We start from the raw sequence: 24,487 nt of genomic DNA on the forward strand, positions 1-24,487 counted from the left end.
CTTCGGGTAAAGTCCGCGCTATATAAAATTGCATAAATAAATAAATAAATAAATAGACCGCATGCAACTTTTAGTTTGCAGATAAGTCAGTAGAACGATGATTGATTTCACCTAATATGGCTTCCCCCGCCTAGCACTCGCCCTAAAAACGCACACATTGTCTTGTTTCTTAAATGTTTCGCTAAACCGTTCCGATCATTTTACATCTACGAAAGATGAAGCAAGAACATGGACATTAAAAAGGAAATCAAACTCATTTGACGTCTTTGAAACGTGGATACATGGCGCGTCTGGCTATTGGCTGTGCCTTCCTCGAATTACAAACGAACTTTTTCCTGAAAAAAATGTGCTTTCGTGCTGTGCGTCTTTTTTCTTTATATTAAAACCTATCTTCTCTTTAAAATGGATTGTAAACCAAAATATAGTCTTCTATTGTACAGCGCTCCGACACCAGGTAAATTACACGCTATACACCCTAAAACATGGAGCGCTTGAGATATCGTCGGGGTGACGTTGGTGTAAGCGACTGTCATGAGCCAATCGGCCTTCCTGTCCGGAGCGTCACGCTCCTAACTAAGCCTATTGCAAGAGTCGCGCTTTTATCGTATCCTTTCCTTCCAAAATGGCATCCACTGCACCCACATCTGGTTCCACAGCCTCCCCGGCGCCAGTTCCAGCAGCAACTGCACCCGGCGTACTGATCGGACCAGTGGTGCGGGTACACCCTGTGGTGTTGGCTTCAATCGTTGACAGTTTCGAGAGACGGAATGAGGGAGCCGCCCGCGTGATCGGGACTTTGTTAGGTGAGGAGGCTGGTAAAGTGAGGTCTGCCGCACTCATGCAGCCACCGGGAGTATGGGTCCGAAACAATTTACCGACGTGGCCATCTTTAAGTCAGGCACGTGAAACACGCTTTATCGATGACAATTGGAGGATATTTCATAGCCGTGTTAGATTTAGAAACGCTAGGAGGCCTTCTAAGAAAAGAAATAAAGAGCATAAGGAAACCAAAAAGACCAACACACATGGTAGACCACAGCTGTTAAGGTTTTAAAATGCGCATGTGTTGCATTTCATTGATTTTTAACGTGCCTGTCAAGTGGCTGTCACTTATTGCCGATTGTGTGTCATTTCAAAACATCTGTGGGAGGGGTGCTGCTCGTCAGAGTGCCTTAAACCCTAACATTCTTATTTTTTTCTTTTTATTAATAAAGTTTTATATAGCGCTAGATAGACCAGTGGGTATCAGAGCGCTTTCCCCTTGTCACCACACACCGTACCACCCACTTCCTATCTTACTTGCTCACTAGTTTCCTTTCAGTTGGCACAGTCAGTATTTCAGTAGCAGCGTTCCGCCTTTACACACTTTAAATGCAATTGGCACGTGTGTCCATTGCTCTTCGTGCTCAGAGTGGCCAAGTATTGGCTGAGCATGTAGTTTGAACAGCTCTATGACCCCCCCCCCCTTCCCCCCAAGACAGGCCCTCTCATTGCCTTCAGCCTGAACTCCAGAGCTCTGTTATTGCACACCCACACAAGAGCCTGAAGATATCCAGGCACCTAGAGACAACCAATTTCATAGAATAAGCTATACAAGTATCCCATTTTGATTAAAGAAAAAAAAACTAAATATCAACATCTAAAAGTGAAATGTAAACAGGCTCCTAGACTGCATCACTGACTTGGATTACCGTAAGGTAGCGGTTCCCAAACTGGGGGTTACAGCTAGCCGATTTTTGGCGTGTCTTGAAATTCCAGGCAATTAATGAAGATGCCTTGAAATTCTGTATTTGTCTTGTCTTGTTTGCTTCTGCTCAAAGACAGAGGTCAACTATGTCTTCTGACAAATTGCTGCTTATTTTTTAGCCTGGGGTTTGTTTTGTAGCGAAAGAAAGAAAAGCAAAGTGATATAGTGACAATCTTGCCCCATGGGATAAAGAAAGTGTCACAGGATGCCATTATTATTTTTGTAATGCGCAGTGAAACGTAAATGCCTGTAAAAATGAACTGTACACGTAGCAAAATGAAACCACATTTTTTTGTAATTCTGAAATGTGAGGCCCGTCTGAGCCCGTCTGAGCCCGTCCGAGACAGGAGGAGACTGGGCTGGGCCACCCCTCTAACTTTGTCGCCACAGTAAGACAATTTACTCATTGGACTTGAATTGTTTCTTTTATTGTGCCCTAGTCGTACTACCTGCATATTATACATTTTCTTAATCTATGTGTATATTATAGTTTGTGAAAGGCAAAACATTATAACATCTAGGAATAATGGCGTTACGATCTGGGAAGGGGAGGAACACAGCATCAGGTGCTATTGGGGTGGATGTTACCAGGACCTTGGATCAATTTATAACCAGGGCTGCAATAGTTTTGGAGCACAAAATCGCCCTTACTGAAAGGCATCTATCATTAGAACCTTTATATACAAAATGATCATCATTGGGCCCCATAATGTCAGCTATTACACCAGAACAGCCATGCATCCAGATATGTAACAATGACGTTCCGGCAGGAGTGAGTATTGGGTCTGTTGATTGTGCTTCGTTGAATTCATCCAAAGAAAGCACCCCTCTGGCCGAAAATAGATCTTTAGAAATGCACATCTCTAATTCTCTGGCCAATTTACAAGCTAAAAAACAACTACCAGGCCCAGGCCCAATCAGTAAAAGGAAACGCGGGGGGGCTCACAGAAGGGAAGGTGCCCAAAAGTAACTAAAACATCAAAAAAAGTGGGGAACCCAGTTACAGCGACTCAACCATTAATAACTAGTGTGCCATCACGGTCACTAACCCCAGCCCCAAATACTCTTGCTGTACAGCCGCCCCAGCCTCCGGTGTTACTATCCCAAATTCCCGAAGGTTTTATGGAGCAAGTAGATCAGATAATGAAATCCCTAATGTTACCCTTATTGGAGAGAATTAAAGTTTTAACAGAGAAACTAGGGAAGTTAGAACAGGTAGCTACAGCTAATTCAGATATATTGGAAAAACTTGCTGTTAGCATGCAGAACCAAGGCCCTGTAGTACAAACCCCAATAGGTCAATCTATACCTGTAATAGTTTCTTCAACACCTAATGCATTGACTAGGCTACAAAATGAGAATAGCCAAGATGGTATAATTACTGGGATAAGGATGAAAGCCACTGTAGGGGAAGGAAGGAAGAGGGGGGGGGGGGAGGCTGGAAAGGATTCTGTGGTAGTGGAGCTGGATGGAAAAACTATACATATAGAAAAGGGAATTTCAAGCGCTGATAAACAAAAGGTTAATCACCCATGCATTGATTTACCGCCTGACTCCGCCCCATATACCGTGGTGCTGACTTGGGTGCCTGGGATGTACAGTAATAAAGTAGAATCCCATAGTGAATTAAAAAACAAGGTCACCTTTTGGTTGAATAACAATAGACCACTCCCGGGTAACATCAATGCCGAAATTTTATTTGTGCGAAGGCTGAGCTGGGTCGGCCATAGAATAAAAGATTTAACAGGTGACTGTATCATTGTGAACTTCAGAGACAGACCCGTGGTAAGGCAGATCTGTGAATGGCAACATCAAAGAGGTGATGGCGGTATACAAAGTTTTGATTTGAGTTATTTCTATCCGTCCTCACTTTTTGCCCCGTCTAATGTCATAGAAACACAGCGAAGAGGGTTTACTGCTGTATACAGAGGCAAGTTTAGTATTCCTACTTGCTGGACCCAGCCCTTTTGGCAGGTTCACCCCAAGACTTATTGCTTTTTCCTAGCCTGTTTCTGGAACCTGGTGGTGGTGATTTTAGGCCTCTGCGCACTTTTTCACTGTGGTACAGTGTAAAGTGCGTGAGCTCTCTGTGTATGTGTGGTGAGTGACCTGCCCTCCCATAGGAATGAATGGGGAATATGTATGCCCATGGTAGTTCCTGATGTGTGGGGAGTGCAGGGTCGAGTTTGGTATGTGCAAACTCGTGAGATTGAATGCTGCGTAATGGTATATGCGGCATGATTGTGTCTAGTGGAGAAGTGCTACTTTTAGAAGTTGGCATATTTGTGTAATTTGTGTCTGGCGTGTGATTGGCTGAGGCTGGCTGGTGAGCCTGGCTCCAAGAGTCTGGGAGGGTCTGCCCCGGTGGTGAATGGAGTGTTTAGCATGCTGATGTGAGGGGAGGAGTGAGCCTGGGCCTGCTTGTGGATTGACCGTCTGGTTTGAGGGTCCTGAATGAGGCTGGGTTTTCCCCCCACAATGCTGGCTCCACCCCTTGGGATGCGTCTGATGTCCCTAGCCTGGTCAGTGAAAGGAATTTTCTATAACCAGTTCTAGCTGGTTCTCACACTGCCTGCACCCTTTAGACAAAGGATTTTGGGTATAAAAAGGGTGCTGTGACACTCTAAAAATGTTCTTGTTTCTGACTTGAATCCTACCAGGGGCGCGCTGCTGCTTGGACCCAGGGGAATCCCTGGGCCCTGCCCAGCCCCTGGATATCTGATGGACTTTCCTTACTGGGAGCTGTGTTGCTCCATCTTTATCCTTCTTTTTGCCTGCTAGCGCTTGGGAGCGCTTGATTTGTATTTATAGTGCCTGGAAGCGCTGTATTTCCCCCTGAGCTCCTGGGAGCGCTCTATCTGTGTTCTAGCGCTAGGAGCGCTGTAGATTGTCCTTTGATTCGGAAAAGGGGGTGGTGATGAACAGAGTGTCTGAATTAAGCAGACCACTCTTACCCAGTCCAAAGATCAGGGCTTGATCCATCACCGTTTTTTAGCTCACTGCACCATCCCAGCTCAGAACCTGGCAACATGCAAATTAGTCTGTTCCTGTCCCAGTGCATGATGGGAACTGGGCAAACCAAACTACCAAGCCAATTCTTATACTCGGAAGGAAACAAGCTTCCGGGGACCGGTTTCTGGCATTTCAGCCGTCTTCGGCTTGGCTTGCTTGAATCCTGATGGTGCAATGAGCAAGGGACTCACATCTGAGTATACCCTTCCACGCTTATGGTGGACAAAATGATTCGGAAAAGGGGGTGGTGATGAACAGAGTGTCTGAATTAAGCAGACCACTCTTACCCAGTCCAAAGATCAGAGCTTGATCCATCACCGTTTTTTAGCTCACTGCACCATCCCAGCTCAGAACCTGGCTACATGCAAATTAGTCTGTTCCTGTCCCAGTGCATGATGGGAACAGGGCAAACCAAACTACCAAGCCAATTCTTATACTGGGAAGGTAACAAGCTTCCGGGGTGGATCAAGCCCTGATCTTCCGGTACCTCTGAATGTGTTTTGATGCATCATGTGCCTTGTTATGACACCGCTGAATGTATGTTTTATGCATCATGTGTCTTCCTTCCCTACACCTCTGAATGTTGTGATGCATCATGTGTAATGTGTTCTTGTTTATACCCCTAACTGTATTGTGATACTTAAGTGGTTGTTCTTTTTAGTACAGGTGGTCCTAGTGAGGTCCTGGTTCCCTGCGTGACATTCTCCTAAGGTGTTTAGGGTTGCGTAAGTGGTACGTACCTGTTCCCAGTAGTTACTGGATGTGATCTATAACTGTTATTTTGTGCTATACTTATTCTAAGTTCTAGAAGTGCTATTTCTAAAAGTGTTGATTCTGACAGTGGCCCATGTGGCCCTGTCCTGTAAATAATCCCTTGTGAATTTTGCCCGTGCCAGTTGGCACAATGTACATGTGTGACTTCTAACTGATGTGTTTTTACAATACAGAAGTTATTTTTATATAACCTTGTGTGGAGTTCCTTTTGTGGTGTGCCTAGGATGTTGTTGCTGTTGTGTGCTGGCGCAATTGCTTTACACATTGCCTCCGGGATAGGCCTGTCTGCTCGTGCCAAGCTACCAAGGGGGTGAGCAGGGGTTATCTTGGTGTGTGACTCCCTTGCCCTGACTAGAATGGTGGTTTCTGCCTAGCTTTGGCGTCAGCCTTAGCCAACCAGAAATAGCCAGTTCTAACATTGTTGGTCAGCGGTGTGGATTAGGACTTGTGTTTGCGCAGTGCCACAGCGACAACTGGCTACATTACAAAACTCTGCATTTTTTAGATAGTCACATGTTTGGGATTATTGTTTGGGATTTTGTTTTTCCTCGAGTGTCATTTTCCAATGGTGTTCCTGCGCTTTTATGTTTAGTGGCAGATGAGAGAAAAGGTCGCCAGTAGAGGGGGAGGTTCCCATAGATTAGGAAACCCTTGCTGGGTCCAGTGCCCAATCCCTGTTCCTGTCCCTGTGTGGGTAGATAGAAGAGAGGGAGTGTGGAGGAGAAATGGCTAGCTCGGGAGGGTGGTTATCCCCTGAGTGTAGTGTGTGTGTCTGGATTCCCCAGTATGGTAGGATCCAGTGGTGGCAGCTAAAATGTGTCCAGTGCGTGAAGTCCCATTCCCAGTTCCCAGAGTATGGTGCCTGGTGCTCAGTAAGAGGGGTACAGGTTGAGTGTCAGAGGCAGTGAGGAACTGTCTCACCAGTCTGAAGGGGGAGTGTGTGGATGAGTGGTGTGTTGAACTGGAGGAGTTGGTGTGAGTTTTTTTTAGGAGCTTGCATGTGAGGTGTATCTCTGGTGGTGTGCAGGAGGTCCTGTAGAGGGGCTGGACAAGAAGCTGGATGTCTGGCGGTGTGCTAGATGTCTTGCAGAGGCATTAGGGAGTGAATCTAAAAGTAGTGGCTTGTGTATTTGATAATCCTGTGTAGGGGAAGAGGTTCATGTGTAACCCAGCTAGGTCCCAGTAGGATGGTAGGGGTGTAGGGGCTCACGCCCTGTCTCAGTGGAGGCGGAGTGAGTGTGGGACGGTGTGTCCCACGTTGGCCCGAAACCCTATCTCCGGGCCTGGAGGGTTCCCTAAGGGAGCGCCAGGTCAGGGGCCTAGGCTGTACATACAGGCCATTTGAGGAGGATCTTCCTGTGTCTAGAGGACGGGGAGTGTCTGTAACCAGAACTCCGGTGGTCCTGGTGTTGGGCAGTATCACTCCTAGTGGAGGGTGCAGAGGTCCTGGTGTTGAGGAGTACCGCTCCTAAGTGGAGGGTGCAGAACTCTGGAAGGGGGTGCAGAGGGACGGTGTACTTCTGACCCCGGTGCAACCTGAGGGTTTAGATCCTAGGTTGGGAGATTAGGAAGCTTCCAGGTCAAGAGGAATCTCTACCAAAGTGGATCAGCTGAAGAGACTGAGGGGGCTGCCCTTGCTGTGTGATCTGGGGCTCACCTGCAGTTTGTTGTTTCCACTAAGGTAGAGGAAAGGGGACTTTGCTGTGTGCTGTGTCCCCCCACCTGCTTGAAAGGGGACTTTGCTGTGTGCTGTGTTCCCCCCACCTGCTTGAAGAGGAACTGTGCTGTGTGCTTTGTACTTCAGAAGTGAAATAGTTTCCAGGTGGTAGACCAGTGATGGAGTGAGGTCCTGATCTGGTAGGAGAATTGTGTTCTGGTGAGTGCTTACCTGAGAGGGTGCGGAAACCCAGAAGTAGAGGTAGGGTGGGGCATTTTTGCCCGTGACCTCTGGACAGCCTGAGGGTATGGTCCCTAGGTTGAAAGATCAGTGGTAGATGTAGCTACACTGAGAGGGATAGTGGAGAATGTCTATTGTGTGCCAGGGGTTACTGCCCCCCACTCTGTGGATTGGTTACCAGTGGGGTATCCTAGTTGGGTCAGAGAGTTCTTGTTTGGAGGAAACCATGTGGGTTCAGAGTGGCGAAAAACCGGAAGGTGTCCCTGCCGTGCGGGTCCGTGTCTGTGTTTTGTCGCCCAAAGCAAGGAAGCCCATCAGTGGAGTGATTGGTCTACCCTGCGTTTTGGCTGGAAGGGGGTTGTGTTGGACCCGGCCCTTTTGGCAGGTTCACCCCAAGACTTTTTGCTTTTTCCTAGCCTGTTTCTGGAACCTGGTGGTGGTGATTTTAGGCCTCTGCGCACTTTTTCACTGTGGTACTGTGTAAAGTGCGTGAGCTTTCTGTGTATGTGTGGTGAGTGACCTGCCCTCCCATAGGAATGAATGGGGAATATGTATGGCCATGGTAGTTCCTGATGTGTGGGGAGTGCAGGGTCGAGTTTGGTATGTGCAAACTCGTGAGATTGAATGCTGCGTAATGGTATATGTGGCATGACCGTGTCTAGTGGAGAAGTGCCACTTTTAGAAGTTGGCATATTTGTGTAATTTGTGTCTGGCGTGTGATTGGCTGAGGCTGGCTGGTGAGCCTGGCTCCAAGAGTCTGGGAGGGTCTGCCCAGGTAGTGAATGGAGTGTTTAGCATGCTGATGTGAGGGGAGGAGTGAGCCTGGGCCTGCTTGTGGATTGACCGTCTGGTTTGAGGGTCCTGAATGAGGCTGGCCACAATGCTGGCTCCACCCCTGGGGTGCGTCTGATGTCCCTAGCCTGGTCAGGGAAAGGAATTCCCTATAACTAGTTCTAGCTGGTTCTCACACTGCCTGCACCCTTTAGACAAAGGATTTTGGGTATAAAAAGGGTGCTGTGACACTCTAAAAATGTTCTTGTTTCTGACTTGAATCCTACCAGGGGCGTGCTGCTGCTTGGGCCCAGGGGAATCCCTAGGCCCTGCCCAGCCCCTGGATATCTGATGGACTTTCCTTACTGGGAGCTGTGTTGCTCCATCTTTATCCTTCTTTTTGCCTGCTAGCGCTTGGGAGCGCTTGATTTGTATTTATAGTGCCTGGAAGCGCTGTATTTCCCCCTGAGCGCCTGGGAGTGCTCTATCTGTGTTCTAGCGCTAGGAGCGCTGTTCTTTGTCCTTTGGAGCTTAAGAGCGCTTTATTTGCAGAAGCCGGTGCCCACCCGGCATTGCCAGCGAGATCAAGGATTTCCTTACTAGTGCTATGGGAGCGCTTTATTGGTAATTAACGCCGGTGCCCACCCGGCATTGCCCCGTGTGTTCACCGCCGCAGCCCAGGACATAGAACTATCGGGAGAAGCGGCGCTCCGATTGGTCGGGAGCGGCCGCGTCAGGACGGGCTTGGCTGGCGGTGCCGCGCTGCCATTGGAGGAGAGCCCCGAGAGAGGAAAAAAGAATATGGCGGCCCTGCAGGGCTCCCATGAGCGGAGGGAGCCCTGCAACATGGAGGGGTAGTCCTGTGAAGAAACGCGGTGCAGCGCAGCGGGACCCGACGAGGCTCCCCCTGAGCGAGAGAGAGCCCCGCCCGCTGCTGCCGCGCCGAGTGCCGCCCAGCCGTGGTCCAGGGAGTGAAGAGACCCCCGGCAGCGTCAGGAGACCGGTGAGTGGGGCCTCAGTGTGTATTGTTGTGCAAGGGGCGTCGGGGCACATTGCCGGTGCCCGCCCCTCCCCTGTTGCCAGTGCTGACTTCAAGTGGGAGCCACAAGGCTCCAAGGGGGGCCCTCTGTTCTTTAAAAGCCCCGTAGGGGCCCGGGCAGTTATTGGTTCAGAGCCCAGAGAGGCTCACAGCGCCCCATTTTGCTGAGGAGCCCACGAGGGGCTCAGGCGCCACCATTGTTGAGGAGCCCAGGAGGGGTTTAGGCGCCACAGTTGTGGAGGAGCTCACGAGGGGCTCAGGCGCTACATTTGCTAAGGAGCCCACGAGGGGCTCAGGCATTACTTAGTTTTAGAGCCAAGAGAGGCTGTTGGGGGACACTAGTGCATTGTGCAGAGCCTGGAAGGCTCCAACGTTGTCCCACCATTTTTACACCAGCTGCCCAGCAATTAGTGGGCAGCTGCACCGTTTAGGCCCCTGACTATTGGGACCCAGGGCGTCCTAGCCCCAACAAGGCCAGTTGGCCTCGGGACTGCCACAAGTGGTGGCTTATGTGTTTTTGCTGTGTGCTTACCTATGTGTGTTTAGACTAGTGAGGCATTGCCTACTGTAGTTTTTACTGGTTGGGCCTAATGTGAGTTTTGCGCAATGTGATATGGTGCTACGAAATGTAATGCATTTAATATGATTACGCACCTTGATCTTACACCTCTGAATGTTTTTAGACATCATGTGTCTTCCTTGATTTTACACCTCTGAATGTGTTGGTTTATACATCATGTGTTTTCCTTCCTTACACCTCTGAATGTTTTAGGCATCGTGTGTTTTCTCCGGTACCTCTGAATGTGTTTTGATGCATCATGTGCCTTGTTATGGCACCGCTGAATGTATGTTTTATGCTTCATGTGTCTTCCTTCCCTACACCTCTGAATGTTGTGATGCATCATGTGTAATGTGTTCTTGTTTATACCCCTAACTGTATTGTGATACTTAAGTGGTTGTTCTTTTTAGTACAGGTGGTCTTAGTGAGGTCCTGGTTTCCTTGCGTGACATTCTCCTAAGGTGTTTAGGGTTCCGTAAGTGGTACTTACCTGTTCCCAGTAGTTACTGGATGTGATCTATAACTGTTATTTTGTGCTATACTTATTCTAAGTTCTAGAAGTGCTATTTCTAAAAGTTTTGATTCTGACAGTGGCCCATGTGGCTCTGTCCTGTAAATAATCCCTTGTGAATATTGCCCGTGCCAGTTGGCAGAATGTACATGTGTGACTTCTATCTGATGTGTTTTTACAATACAGAAGTTATTTTTATATAACTTTGTGTGGAGTTCCTTTTGTGGTGTGCCTAGGATGTTGTTGCTGTTGTGTGCTGGCGCAAATGCTTTACACATTGCCTCCGGGATAGGCCTGTCTGCTCGTGCCAAGCTACCAAGGGGGTGAGCAGGGGTTATCTTGGCGTGTGACTCCCTTGCCCTGACTAGAATGGTGGTTTCTGCCTAGCTTTGGCGTCAGCCTTAGCGAACCAGAAATAGCCAGTTCTAACACTACTTTTAATAATTTTGACATGCTTCAAGGGTTGGAGGGGGTTAATTGACTGGGATCCGGTCAATTTATTGCTACATCGGCCCCTCTCACCGTAAATGTAAGATCAAGGCGGGGTAATGCACATGAAGGAGCAAATTGGAAATGGGTGGACCAAGGGTTAAGATCCGGGGTTATTAACAGCGAAAGTGCGGGTGCATGGAAGGAGATTGTCATTGATGTGAATATATTGTCAGTAGATAATCAGGAAAGTCCGGGTCCTATTGGCATAGCAATATTCCGGTAATGCATTCTGAAGGCCCATTAGTTGGGGATGGCAGTCTCACTTTGGTACGGAAGAAAACACAAGTGCTGGAGGCCAATGGTAATATCAATATTCTCCCCTGGAATTTGGCCGGCATAATCATGCCCAGACTGGGGTTCGTTTGTAGAGAACTGTGATGTCTTGCTAATGCAGGAGACGTGTGCTCTGGAACACTACCATAAGAGAGGTTTTGCCACTTTCAATATATTGGCCACAATGAGGGGCAGGGGAAGACCATTGTGGGGCTTGAGCATCTGGGTGGGCGCACCTGGGTGCTAAAGCAGAACAGATCCTAACAAATTCTGAGGCTGTACAATGTGTCCTCTTAACAATGCCAGTAAATAAACAAATCGCCCTACTTAACGTCTATTCTAGGCCAACGCAGAATGGGCAAGAGTCTGGAGTCATCGAACATATGAGACCGTTTATTTTGACTCTCGACCCAGCAGTTGTCCTGATAATAGGGGGCGATTTTAATTGTCAGTTTGAGCCCTTAACCAATTCAAGCTTAGATGGCCCAGACTATGAGGATCAGTACTGGCATATACCTGAACCTCAGATTTCAGCAGTTAGAGCGTGGACGCAGCTGGTTCTTCAAATAAAGTTGTTTACCCTGTCAAGTCAAAGTCAAGTCAAGTCAAGTCAAGTCAAAAAGCTTTATTTCGATAAAATTTCATTATCATAAAAGCAAGTTTACAAGAATTATTAATTACTAAAAATAGATGTCACATATATCCAGTTAATAACATCAAGCATAACATTTGTTTAAAAGAATTTTTAAAAAAAGATTAAACAGTATTATTTAAGCTTTCTGGCTCGAATAGCCCAGGCCCAGAAAAGAAATTTGGCTAAGGCACAGGCATAGGGTACGTAGCAGTCTGAAACAAGTATCCTGATTGCCACATCATGGCTCCTGGTTCCCAGTTGTCGGCACAAATTCTTCAGCCAGGCCCTTCTTGGCTTGGCATATTCGTCACATACAAACAGAAAATGGGCCACTGTCTCTGGGTAACCCAGACATGAAGGGCATAATTCAGTTTTATGTAAACAGGAGTTCCATTTCTTGGTAAAAGTATTCAAAGGCAAAGTACCCGTTCTAAATTTAAAATATAAGGATCGAGCAAATGGTTTCCCAATTATATCAAGATAGGGTTCACGCCTAGGAGTGTCTTTGAACTTCAAGAAGTCTTCGGAAAGCCTTCCAATAGAAACTCCGGAGTGCCTTTGGGAGCAAATCCAGTCTCGAAATAACTTTTTAAGTACTTGTTTTGGAGGAGAGGATTTGCTAAGCCAATAGTCCAGCAGGCCCAAATTCGACAGTATGGATTTCATATCAGTTAGCCATTTGATTCTTGCCCAATGTGGTGACTCCATTATTTCTTTCAGTCCTCTGGCATAAGCGCTCAGTTCTTCTACTCGCCAAATACGAGCCCATAGCAGCAAAGGGCGAAAGTTCGCAATTTCACTGATCTGCGTGCAGCCAAAGTCCAGAAATAAAGGTAAAAGTGGGGTGCTTTGGGGAAGTGACATTAATTGTCTGCAGAAGTTGTTCTCGGATTTTTGGAGAGCTTTTGTGGATGCGAAGCCCCAGAGTTCAGCTCCATAAAGTGCAGAGCTGACCCCCTTGGCGGCATAGATCTCAAGGACTGTTCCTATTGGTTTGAACGAACTGGAACGTTGCTCCCTCAATAGGGCACCTGTGATCCTTTTATGATTCAACAGCATCTTGTCCAAATGAGGAGACCAGTCCATTTTGTCAGAGATGCGTATCCCTAAATAATCAAATACTTTCACCCTTTCCAGGGGCTCGGTGTTTAGAATAGGGGGACGCACATGCTGTTTGGGGGGGTTGAGAACAAGATATTTTGTTTTGTTGGTATTTATAATCAGACCCCGATCAGTACAAAAGGACTGGAAATTATCCAAGAGTTTCTGCAGACCCATAGGCGTTTTGGAAATTAGGAGCGTGTCATCCGCGAAGAGGAGGGTCGGTACCCGTACCCCCGCCAGCGATGGTTCATCAGATGGAGTTTTAAGTAAGTGCTCAACCACCCCATTAATATACAAAGAAAAAAGGGTGGGAGCCAGCACACACCCCTGGCGGACCCCTCTCTCTACGGGAATGCAAGCCGTTTTCTCCCCACCAGGACCCCACCTAATTTGGGCAAAGCTATCCTGGTGCAGCCTGACCAATAAGGAGAGCAAATACAATGGGAGCCCCATATTAGCCAGGACCTTCCACAAAAGGTCCCGAGGGACAAGGTCAAAGGCAGTCTTTAAATCTATGAATGCGAGATAAAGACTGCCCTTGCCTATCACTACCACCTTCCAGTAAATCATCATAAGCCTAAAAGCCTGCTCTATTGTTCCAGTGCCTTCTCTGAAGCCGGCCTGGAAATCGGTAAGTATTTTATTTTCGTCTACCCAGTTAAGGATCCTGAGTAGAATGACTTTACCGATAACTTTTTGGGTTATGTCAAGCAGGCTAATTGGCCTATAGTTGGACGGGTCATCCCTTGGGCCTTTCTTGTAAATGGGAACCACCTCTGCCCCCTTCCATGAGGCGGGAATGGGGGCTCCCTTGCAGATGGCAAGAAGTAGGGAGTGGATTATCTTTCCCCATGTAGCCCCATCAGATTTTAACAGGTCCCCAGGGATGCCGTCAGGTCCTGGAGCTTTTAGTGGTGTGATGGAGTTAATGGCATATTCTACCTCCTTTTGAGTAAACTCGGGGTCACTGGATAGAAAAATATAATTAGTGTGCGGAGAGGATTGGACAGGACCTCTCGCATTCAAGTCATTATGGCAGGAATAAAGTTTAGCAAAATGATCCTCCCATACCTGCCCCGGAATGTTGCAGGTTACAAGGTCGCTGTCTGGTTTATTCCGTACCCTTATGGCGTCCCAGAAGGATTTAGCGTCTTTCTTCATACTGGCTTCCTTAAGAGTTAGCCAAAAGGTATCCTCCCACTCCCTCTTGGCAACCTGTAGGACCCTTTTATGGTCTTTTCTAGCAGATTGGATTGCTAAAGGGGACTTTCCTTTGACTGCCTCTATCAGGCGAGTTTTGGCCTTCCTGCACGTTGCCGAGTACCAATCATGTTTGCCTTTTGTTTTTAGTAGGGATTTTTGTTTACCTACAGGCAATTGGACCCAGAAAAGGTCACCTATGATTTTAACGGCAGCTTCGAATATAACAGTAGCCTTATCTGCTGCAATAGATAAATCAATTGAGCCGATTTCAGCTTGCATATTCTTTGTCACTTCATCCATTGCCGTTAGTTTATCTATATTTAACATTATCTTGCTCCACTTTAGGCGTCTGCCGCAAGTGGCGACAGTGATCCCCTGTTGGCGACTTGGAGGGACTGGGGATTTATCAGCAGGCCAGGGGTCTTTTAAAGATAAGGAGAGTGGATTATGGTCGCTCTCTGTAGTGTTTGAGATAACCATGTCAAAGACATGGCTCCAGAGTCCCCTATCCAGCAGAATATAGTCAATTCGTGTGCTTTGACCAACTCTGTTGAATGTGGGAGCACCGTGGGGATCCGACCGCGTGCGACCGTTTACAGCTCTTAGGCCGAACTCCAAGGTAAGTGCATTTAGGTGGATTGCACTACGAGTCCAGCGTTTAATGGGTGGAATGGAGAGAGTGGGGATTCCCCATCTATTATCCTCTTCTGCTAGATCCAGATCTCCTTCTATGGGGAGGGGTTCATAAGTACAATTAAAATCCCCTGCTACTAGAATATGCCCAGGTCCACACCGCTCTCCTAACTGAGCCTCAAGCTCTTCCATTGTGGGTGAAATACCCCCATTTTTTGTTCCTCTAATATATACATTAAAGAGGTCAATATTCATACTGCCCTGTAGGCCTAGTAGAGAGACACTAAGAATGTCAGGTGTTCTTGGCTTCTTAGTGATTATCCTGCAATTAAGGAGTGCACTTATCCATATAATAAGCCCTCCCGATGGCCGGCCCTTCCCTGTTTTAGGTTTTACAGCTGGTGAAAAGAAGGTAATATACCCCACCCGGTGTAGTGGTTCAGTAGCCCAGGTTTCTTGAAATATACAAATTGTATGGTCATCGACCAGGGCATTCCACTCGGGAAGACCTAATTTCCTTGATATCCCAGCAAGGTTCCAGCTGAGGATTTTAAAGTTGCCATTTGCTAGGATTCCATCTGGAGACACAGGGCATTGGTGATTAAAAGCTTCGGCACTGTCCCTAATTAGAGAGGGTAATACCACCTCTGAAATAGTAGGGAGAGATGCACCAAGCTCTGGGTGATGTGTGCTGTTATTATCACTATGGAGGTCAGTATCTAAGCCTCCATTTTGAGGAAGTCAATCAACCTCATCCAGAACACAGTACCTGTTTGGGTGGGCAAACTGTGTATAGGAAGGGTTGAAAGATAAAGGTAAAGATGGATCCTGCCATGGCTGCTGCCATTGCTGCTGCCATTGCTGGTTACCGGGTGGAGGCTGAGGTGGTCGTTGCCACTGCTGGGTGGGTTGGAAGAAAGGGGGGGGGTAGGGGGGGAAGAGGTTGCTGCCACTGTAGCCCAGCATGAGGCGGGACTAAAGATGGAAAGTTGAACGGTTGCTGCCAATGGTTGGAGGCATAATGGGGGGGACGTACAGGCCCTTGGTTACCTGGGCGATGGGAATTGGGTCTAGTTGGAATGGGGAGGAAATAAGATAAGGGGAGTGGTTTGATCTGGGTAGCAGGACCGCTGTTGGATGCATTGCAAATAAAGGTCGCAGCTCCCACATCTCTGAAATTGACCGTAATTACATCCCCTGATATATTTTTCTTGCTTCTTCCCACCCAATCCCCTCTTCGGACAGTAAGGATTTCCCCACACATCCCACTAGGTAACGGTCTATGCACTTGAAGCCACTGGGCACATTTATTCCTTAACTCTACATGGGTTTCTCTAACTCCTTCCTTCAGTGGAGGGACAGCAGTCAGTACCACCACGAAGGGGGAAACTTCTGGCGGCAGACTGATAGACTTAAAACGGGTCTGTCTAGGTTTAGAGACTACAGGGTTTTTGGTAGAATCAAGGCCTGAAGCATTCGTGGGATTCCCTTTGGGGTCCACGACTTGGGGAGTTAAGGATTTCGGGCCAGCCGCTAGCTGCTGGACCGGTGAGATATTTTTCCCTACTTTTGGTGATAATTGGGGAGGGTTATTCCCTGAGTGAGAAGGATGTGACCCAGATTGCTCTTTAGAGGGCTGAGGGGTTTTTACCTTGCCAGAAGTGGATTTAGTAACCTTTACTAGTGGATGGGGGTTGGATAGTGGTTCTCTGTGCCCTTGTTTCTGGGCATGCCCAGACTCATTGGACCTATTAGGCCATTTAGTATTAATAAGGGATATTAATTTGTCCAATTTGGAAATCAAGGGTTTGATTTGAGCCACTATTGTTGTTTCAAGGTCGTGCTTAAGGTCCGTGACCATGTTTTCAACCCAACATGGGATGCCAGGCATTGATTGGGGAATGGGTGCCACCAAGTTATGATTACTAGCTTTATTCTTCGACTTCTCTTTGGGTTTAAGCTCCTTGGTTTTGAGCTTGGCTTCTGCTTTTGTAGGGGTGCAGATAGTCTTTCCCCTAGAGTCACTTGGTACATAAGGGGTCGACTTGGCAGATAATCCATCCAGGCCTGTCTCCGCTTCTCTGGTTATTTGACAAGCTTCTAGATCTGGGGTTGCCTCCAGATCCTCGAAGGACGGGTCAGACTCTGAACAGGTAACTGACAAGTCGACAGCACTTGGTACTGTAACAGTGGCTGTAGAGGATAGGGGCAAGGGCAAGGAACAATTAGTCAAAACTTGCTGGGAGGGTGAATTAACATTTGCAAGGGCCCCCAATGAGGAGCGTTTGGCATGCATAAGATCCAAAGAGACTCTTTTCTCTAGGAGTACGATACTTTTATCAATTGACTCAGTAACTCGTGAGATAAAGAGGTCGATAGGACCAGTCACTTGAGCTACCTCTGCAGCCTTTTTGGTACAACTCCTTGTTTTATGCCGCATGGTTCTTTTCACAGTGAACAGCAAACAGGCTTTACCAGGTGTTTAAGTATATTGTGCTTCTCGAAGAGTTGAGTGTCTTCCTACCTGGTAGATATGATCTGGGCGTTGAAGCAGGGGTTCAGGGCCTGGGCCGTCCTCTGCCGACCTTGAACGGCCTTAAACGGCCCGCTCTTTGCCCGGTCTTCGCCCCGGTGATCGCCCCGCGTGCGTCCCGCGTGCGCGTTAGGGCTGGAGTGATTTATAGGAGGAGCAAGTGAGGTGAAAGGGGCGGGAAGAGGACCAGCTGCGGCCGATCAGCGCCGCGCTGCACGCTGGTCCTCGCAGTCCCGCCGCGAGGAGAAGGGTTGGTGTTCACTCTCTGTAGTCGCGTTGGTGCTCCTGTGCACTCCGCGGTGGCCTTGGGCAGATAGCACAACAAAAGTCTTGCCTTCGAGCGGCGCCCGCGAAGCGGGGGCCGCGAGGCGTGGAGAGATTAGGAGGCGCTGGAAACAGGGATGAAAGGCTGAGCGTCAAACAGGCAGCACTCACAGCTTTCCAAAGGCGGACAGTTTACCCTGTCATCTTCACTGAGGGCATGTAACATGAGGGCAAAATCGGATAGACCAGGCCTACCCACCTTCAATAGAGAAGGGCAAAATTTGATTCTAGATTATATTTTTGGTTGAATCCAGAACATGGGATAGGGTACTGGACTTCCAGGTCCACCCAAAAGAAGATAGTGATCATAACGCTTTAGTTATGACACTCAAACCAGGAAGTTTGGGTTTGTCGAACCCCGTAGCAGTGCCCAATTCAACACAACACCTATTGTCCCTAACCAATAACAGGCGGAGAGTAAAGTGGTCCTATATTCAGGGTTCTCCAACTAAACTAGCAAACATTTACCAGCAGGTTGTGCCATATTTAAGAGAAATGGGAGAGGCTGGGGTAATAGATATGCAAACAGGGATGGGGGACAGGCCTCTAAAAATACATAAACAGCTGACTTTCAAATTGCTTGAAGTGTTTTACCCGGCAGGAAGTCAAAGGACGAAACCTGTCTTGGTCCATCCCTGGTATAATGCTAACTGCCGTAAAGCTAAAACAGAACTGTTGAGCGCTGTAAAGGCTAAGGACAGGCCAAGGATTAACCTATGCAGGATTATGTATAAGCGGGTCATCCAATCGGAAAAGAAAAACTGGGAAGCCGATAAATGGGATGATCTTAGGAATGCCCTTACGGGAAAGGACTTGAAAACATTTTGGGCAATAATTAGCTCTGGGGGGAGGGAGAGCAGACTAGCGGTAGAACCCAATATAGCCAGCTCACTTTGGAACCCTGTATGCAAATTCGGGCAATGACGGTATCTCTACTTCGCTAACAAGCCTCCTCCATGAATATCGATTGGAGGGGGTTTGGGAGATTACTCTATGCGAAGTAGAATCCGCCATCGACAAATTACTACCAAACAAGGCGCCCGGCCTAGACAAGCTCCCCGGGGATCTATTCCGGTCAGAACCAAAAATCTGGGCACCATATTTGTGCCCTGTGTTTAATGCTATTTTAAAGGGCATGGACCTGCCGGATACTTGGCGTGGTGCAGAGTTAGTTCCGATTCATAAAAAAGGCTGCCCTCTGTTACCGTCCAATTACAGGCCCATCAGCCTGATAGATATTACCCAAAAATTGATGGGAAGGGTTATTCTAGATAGAGTCCAGGGTTGGATTGAGGAAAAAGAGATCTTGAGTCCCTTCCAGGCTGGCTTCAGGAAGAGCATATCTACTATCGACCAGATATTCAGACTTCAGGTCTTATATTGGAAAACAGTGTGTGTGGAGGGTGGCAGCCTCTACCTCATCTTCGTTGACCTGAGGTCTGCTTTTGATCTGGTCCCTAGGGAAAAACTGTGGAGGGTATTGTTTGATCTTGGCATTCCACCATATCTTTTGGAAGTGCTGATGAGGCTGCATAAGGAGACCTATGCACAATTTTTTTCTGCACGCTTCCCGGTGAAACAGGGGGTGCGCTAGGGGTGTGTTCTGGCCCCCACCTTATTCTGTCTATACATTAACGGGTTTATAGACCACCTATTGGGAGTCAAGGATAGTGATGCCCTGAGGCTAGTATCAGGGAAGGTGCCCGCGTTGATGTTCGCGGACGACACTCTGTTGTTGTCCAAGACATCAACGGGTATCCAACGCACCCTGGGCGGCTTTGCCGATTTCTGTACAATGAGAGGTTTGGCGATCAACTTAACTAAAGCCAAATTTATGATCTTCAACCCTCCTAGGTTGACTCGCCCGAATCCACTTTTGGACGCCACTCCCCTTGAGAGAGTGAAGACTTTTGAGTATCTGGGCATTACCCTATTGGAACATTTGGAATGGGATACCCAATTAGCAAAGGCATCCCTAAAGTTAACCCAAGTGGCGGGGGGGATACTGAAAATGCACAGAGTGTCTGAGTTCAAGCCAGCTGCCCTTGTTATTGAAATCTATAAAGTACAGGCCAGGGCGGCCACCCTGTATTGGGCCGAACTGTGGGGGCACCATAGGCCTACCAACCTCATGAAGGTAGAGCATACATTCATGAGGAATATGCTGGGACTTCCGTCTAGTACTCCGCTAGTGCCCTCCGTATGGACCTAGGGCTACTTCCCATCGAGGAGCAAGTGGCACTAAGGCCACTCATGTATTGGAAAAGAATATGGACATTCCCTGAACTAGCTTCCTATAGAAATGAATTTAAGGAAGTTTGGGTAACCATGAGTAGCAAGAAAATACCGTGGCTTATACACATTCAGGCAATCGGCAGTAGGATAGGAAGGCCCGAGCTTCGGGAAACTCCAGATGTAGCATGTCCAGCAATAACTAGGGCAGATTTGGTCCGACATTACAGGCGCTATAATTTATCAACTCTTCATGTGAGTTCTACAGTCGGTCGTTTGACAATTGAGTTTCTTAGAGTAAAAGAGGATTACAAAAAAGAAGAGTTTCTAGACCTGATTTACATCGGCTAGAAGATTATATATGCAATTTAGGATGGGGAGTCTTCCTCTTATGTCGTTTACTAGCAAATAGGGCAACCAAAAAAATACTGAGTGTCCAGCATGTAAACACAACCTAGAAAATGAAATTCATGTCTTTTTTATCTGCCCTGCATATTATGTATCACGCAAACGCTGGGTGATCCCGATCTGTAGAAACTTAGGTTTTAGACATTGCTTTCAAGCTTTTAGAGGTTTAAAGTATGATACCCATCCCTCTATTGTCTTTGCTGTCTCCCGCTTTTTAAACGGGATGTTGCACAAACGTCGGAGTTTTTTAAAATAATCGCCTCCGGTGTTGAAAGAATTTTCTTTTTTTCAGGCTAAAAGGAAAGTATCCAGCTATTGATTTAACTGGTTTGCTGGAATATTTGGATATAAATAATGATTATTGTCGATAACTATCTTGAATTTTGAATCTGGTTTTATGATTGGATGGCCAAATGTATAGTTTTAACCTTGTTAATAATGTAAATATAGGATTGTCTTTGTATTGCTCTGTTATTTATTACTTTGTTATTGTATGTATGTATGTATTTAATCATGTGCTTTTATGGGCCGCTGTGACCGAAATAAAGTTATTGATTGACTGACTGTGCATTTTAGTGCAGTGCAGAGACACTTACTAAAATTCATTATTAGACTAATCATAGATGTGTGACATTTGGGAGGGCTGGCTGATGCACATAACGAAAAGGACAACAAAACAAATCTGGCGTTAGAAAACCCAACCCATAAAAGGGCAGAAAAACAAAGTCAGCCTATGACTATGTAGCCGAAACATCAGTACAGCCATGGACGTTGTCATGAAGTCTGTCTTTGATAATTGATTGCTGAATGAATGTAGAAGCAGAGCTATCTGCATCTATTCACCAATACACATACAATAACTACAATTGTATAATCGTGTCTTTGTGACAACTATGAACTCAATCTGTCCGACCTCGTTACAAACTAGTTGCCCCGGGTTAGTGGCTTTTCATCATAGAACCATTTTTGGTCGTGCATTCTACTCTAGTGGGGCTTTAAATGAAGGGTCCTATAATTGCTAGAAGCTGCAGCGTTTCCTCAATAGTACCCTCATGACCTCTACCTTTCTCAAAGGTAGCCCATAAAAGCGATTTTTGTTTGTATTCAGGGCGCCCAAGTCACATGGGAGCAACATGAGACGAAAGGCGCTCAAGTCTGCCACTTATCTACTTCACCTGCTCGATAAAGTTAAACCTTTTATCACCGAGAAGTCTTGCATTATAGTCCTATCATTAGTCCTGTTTAGTAATCCTTTATTTAAGTCCATCAAAGTGAGAGCCATGTGATGCAAATATAATCCGAATTGGTACCGCAAGTAAAAGGTATAAAAAAGTTCCTTTAATAATGCAGTTCATAGATAATTTTAAGACAAAAAATTAAGAAATAACATGGTAAATGCAAAAAATATAGAAAATTCTCAGATGTTTTCAAAGCTTACATAAAGACATTTAAATGTTGTAAGCTGATACAGACAATTCATAAAATAAATGAGCTGTAATTAGAATGAGACCTAAAGGTACATTAGCGTGTAGCATGACAGTACAGATAAAAATGTGAAAAAAGCGTCTAGCTATTGTGACAGTACAAGTATAACGACCTGCAAGGGCCGAGTTGGGTCGTATATGCAGGGCCCTATGCCCATGTTTACTAGCTTGACACACCTCAAAGTGCCTTAGATTTTATTATTGTTTTTCTCCTGGTGGGGGTGCTGGGTCGATTGTAAAGTGACACATGCTGTGAATGATCTGGGGCGGGATTTGTTAGTAATAACGTATAAACAATCTTAATCTGCTGCTGTGTATGGGTAGCAAATTCCTAGGATCAGTGCAAGAATAAACAAGCATTTGCAATGCAATCGGTCTCGCCTTTGGGACCTTATATGTATTTAGCTATTCAGCACATTATCCTGGGTGCTGAAACATCTACTGTTCTTTAACATGGAGGTAAAGTAAGCACCGAACCGTGACACGCCAGGCATGGGAACACATAGAAAGAAATATTACCTTTCAGCAGTAAATGGTATAGTCCAAAGCTCTATTTTTAGATCTCGCCTATGCAGTGCGCAAGCGCTGCTTAGGAGAGACCTCTTGGCATCGCTCTGTACTTTCTTGGAAACTCGTGCATGTTTTGCACTGTTTCCAATGAGTACTCGTGAATGCAGAGTGTTTGCCTTGCGGGAGCGAGCAGTGGCGGCATCTGTTAGCAATTATCGCGCCTGCCGCTGCTCGCTCCGGCTAGGCAAAGGCTCTGCAAGTTTACTTTCCATCCAACCACTATTTCCCAAATCTGGAAGAAGGTTTGTCTGCCATTGTCAGGAGTAAATTGTCAACATTTCTTAGTATGGGAACAGCTTAGAGAAGAGTTGTTGAAAACCATTAAAACTGCAAGTTAGTATGTTCTCACAGACTCAAAAGGACATTTTAACCCTGGAACTATTGCTTACCGCTCACTTCAGCTCCAGATCTGCGGAAATGTGGCAACATAAGGGGATTGCAAGTATTAAAACACTACTATTGAATGAGCCCGGGCATAATCAGAGAGGCTTTATCAGAGGTCTCATATAATGAGATTCCTGCCCTAATTTTTCGTTACAAGACATGGGACCAAAGGGACAAGTGGATTTTGTTACACGACAAGTAGATTTATGAAGCAACCTGCCCCATGGACAAGTAGATTTTTTAAATTAAATTCTACACCTCAGAGTGGCGTGAATGTTTTGAAGTCTTGTTCTTTGATTTGGCTGATCTTGGAAGTATCAAGTTGCTCATTGATCCGCATTGTGACGGTCAGCGCTGCGCCTTGATATTATGGGGTAGTATTGTGGTTGTTCAACAATGCAGTGATGCACAGTTTATGTAGCTGTTGACACTTGATTTATGAGTGGGATTATCAACAAGTTTGAGAGTAGAGTGGCAGGAGTTTCTTTGGACCATATGCCTAAAGGGGTAATTAAAGCTAGAATGTGCTTTTGTTGTGTTTAGAGAGACAGCTACCAGTGGTTTGGCCATGGGTGGTTGTGATTCATTCTTTGTGGAGGTCATTGGATTCTTTTGGGATCTCAGGAAAGTGCAAATTGAAGGTGGGAGAATGCACCATGGAAACATAGACCTTAATAATGGTTTCCTACTTCTGCAGAGAGATACCAGTGCTAACACGATTGGCTGCAATTTCCCTGTGAGTTTATTAGGATTTAGAATTATTCTCCCCAGAATGGAAAGTCGCAACAAAACCTGGATATGCATCCCCTAAAGCATTTTCTAAAAACTTCTTGTAGCCAGGGCATGCAAAGAGGTTATTTTCTTTCCTTCCTGTAGCAAAAGTTTCTACAGATTAAAAACGTATATTAGAATAAAAATCCTTCAAATAAAAATACCAGCAATGCCTGTCTAGATGCCTCTTTCGGAAGCCTAACCTTTCCTCATAAGAATAGACCGTAGTGACACAGTGGCATTGCAAGAACCATAAGATGTTTGGTAAACAGAAGAAGCACAATTACTTTTGAAAGACAGTGTTTTGAATTGATAGTGCTTCTTCCCCACTGTATCGCTTAAGTTTGTGTTCTTATCATGGAGTTGCAGAAATGCTGACCTTTTAAGGCCTGTGGGGATCGTTACCACATCTTAGTTCACTAAGTGTTATTGTCTTATTGCACCATTTTGATAAGCTCCTTTTTGATTGACATATGAAATGCTCAGTGTGAGAAGTTGGCCTGGTATATGATGTTCACTATTCTAGTGAGCACCTTGCACCAGTCCAAACAACCCTTATGGTGATGGTTGTAAAGTCAACCTTATAGACCAGCTATCCTAGGGGCAGCATGGACAGAGCAGTCTTAGGCTAAACTCAAGAGGGCATGTGAAGCCAGCTGTTTTACCATATGCAATCCCTTTAATACCAAATGAAAGGACACCACACAGGATATATATTCAAAATATATATGTATTTATTTCTAAAGAAAAACCTAACCCACGGGAAGCGGGTACATAGGTCCCAAAGTGTGTCAGGTTTCTTCGTGGAGATCTATGGAGCCTTGGAGGAAAGATGCTGCAGGAGGCCAGAAGAGAAGAGTCCGGGTGGATCCAAGGGTGGATCGAAGATGTAGAGGACCTGAAAGCAGAGGGGACAGAGTCTGGGTCACTAGCCAGTTACCAGGTTGGAACCAGGATGGAACCAGGTGATGTCGCGTTGCAATCAGGTGCTTATGGGAAGCTTGTCTCCGCAGCCACGTGGACCAGGAGGCGTCGACGTCGATGACCAGGAGGCAGGCACAGACTGTCCCACGAAGGCTCTTGCTGTTGGCGGTGTTGGCTTCAGGATTGGAGTCAACAAGCCTTGGCAAAG

At 46.5% G+C, this 24,487-nt stretch overlaps 1 protein-coding gene across 1 annotated transcript in view; it reads left to right on the forward strand.

Annotated features, from left to right (window-relative positions):
• Window positions 1–504: 504 nt before the first annotated feature.
• EIF3F (eukaryotic translation initiation factor 3 subunit F) overlaps window positions 505–24,487 on the forward strand; it is a 144,407-nt gene continuing 120,424 nt past the window's right edge. Inside the window, exon 1 of the mRNA XM_086945046.1 lies at window positions 505–803. Within this exon, the coding sequence (XP_086801172.1) occupies window positions 623–803 (181 nt within the window). The 5' untranslated portion in view covers window positions 505–622. The remainder of the gene's footprint in view (window positions 804–24,487) is intronic.

The sequence above is a fragment of the Lissotriton vulgaris genome, chromosome 12, assembly GCF_964263255.1.
Source record: "Lissotriton vulgaris chromosome 12, aLisVul1.2, whole genome shotgun sequence".
In the NCBI taxonomy this organism is placed as follows: domain Eukaryota; kingdom Metazoa; phylum Chordata; class Amphibia; order Caudata; family Salamandridae; genus Lissotriton; species Lissotriton vulgaris.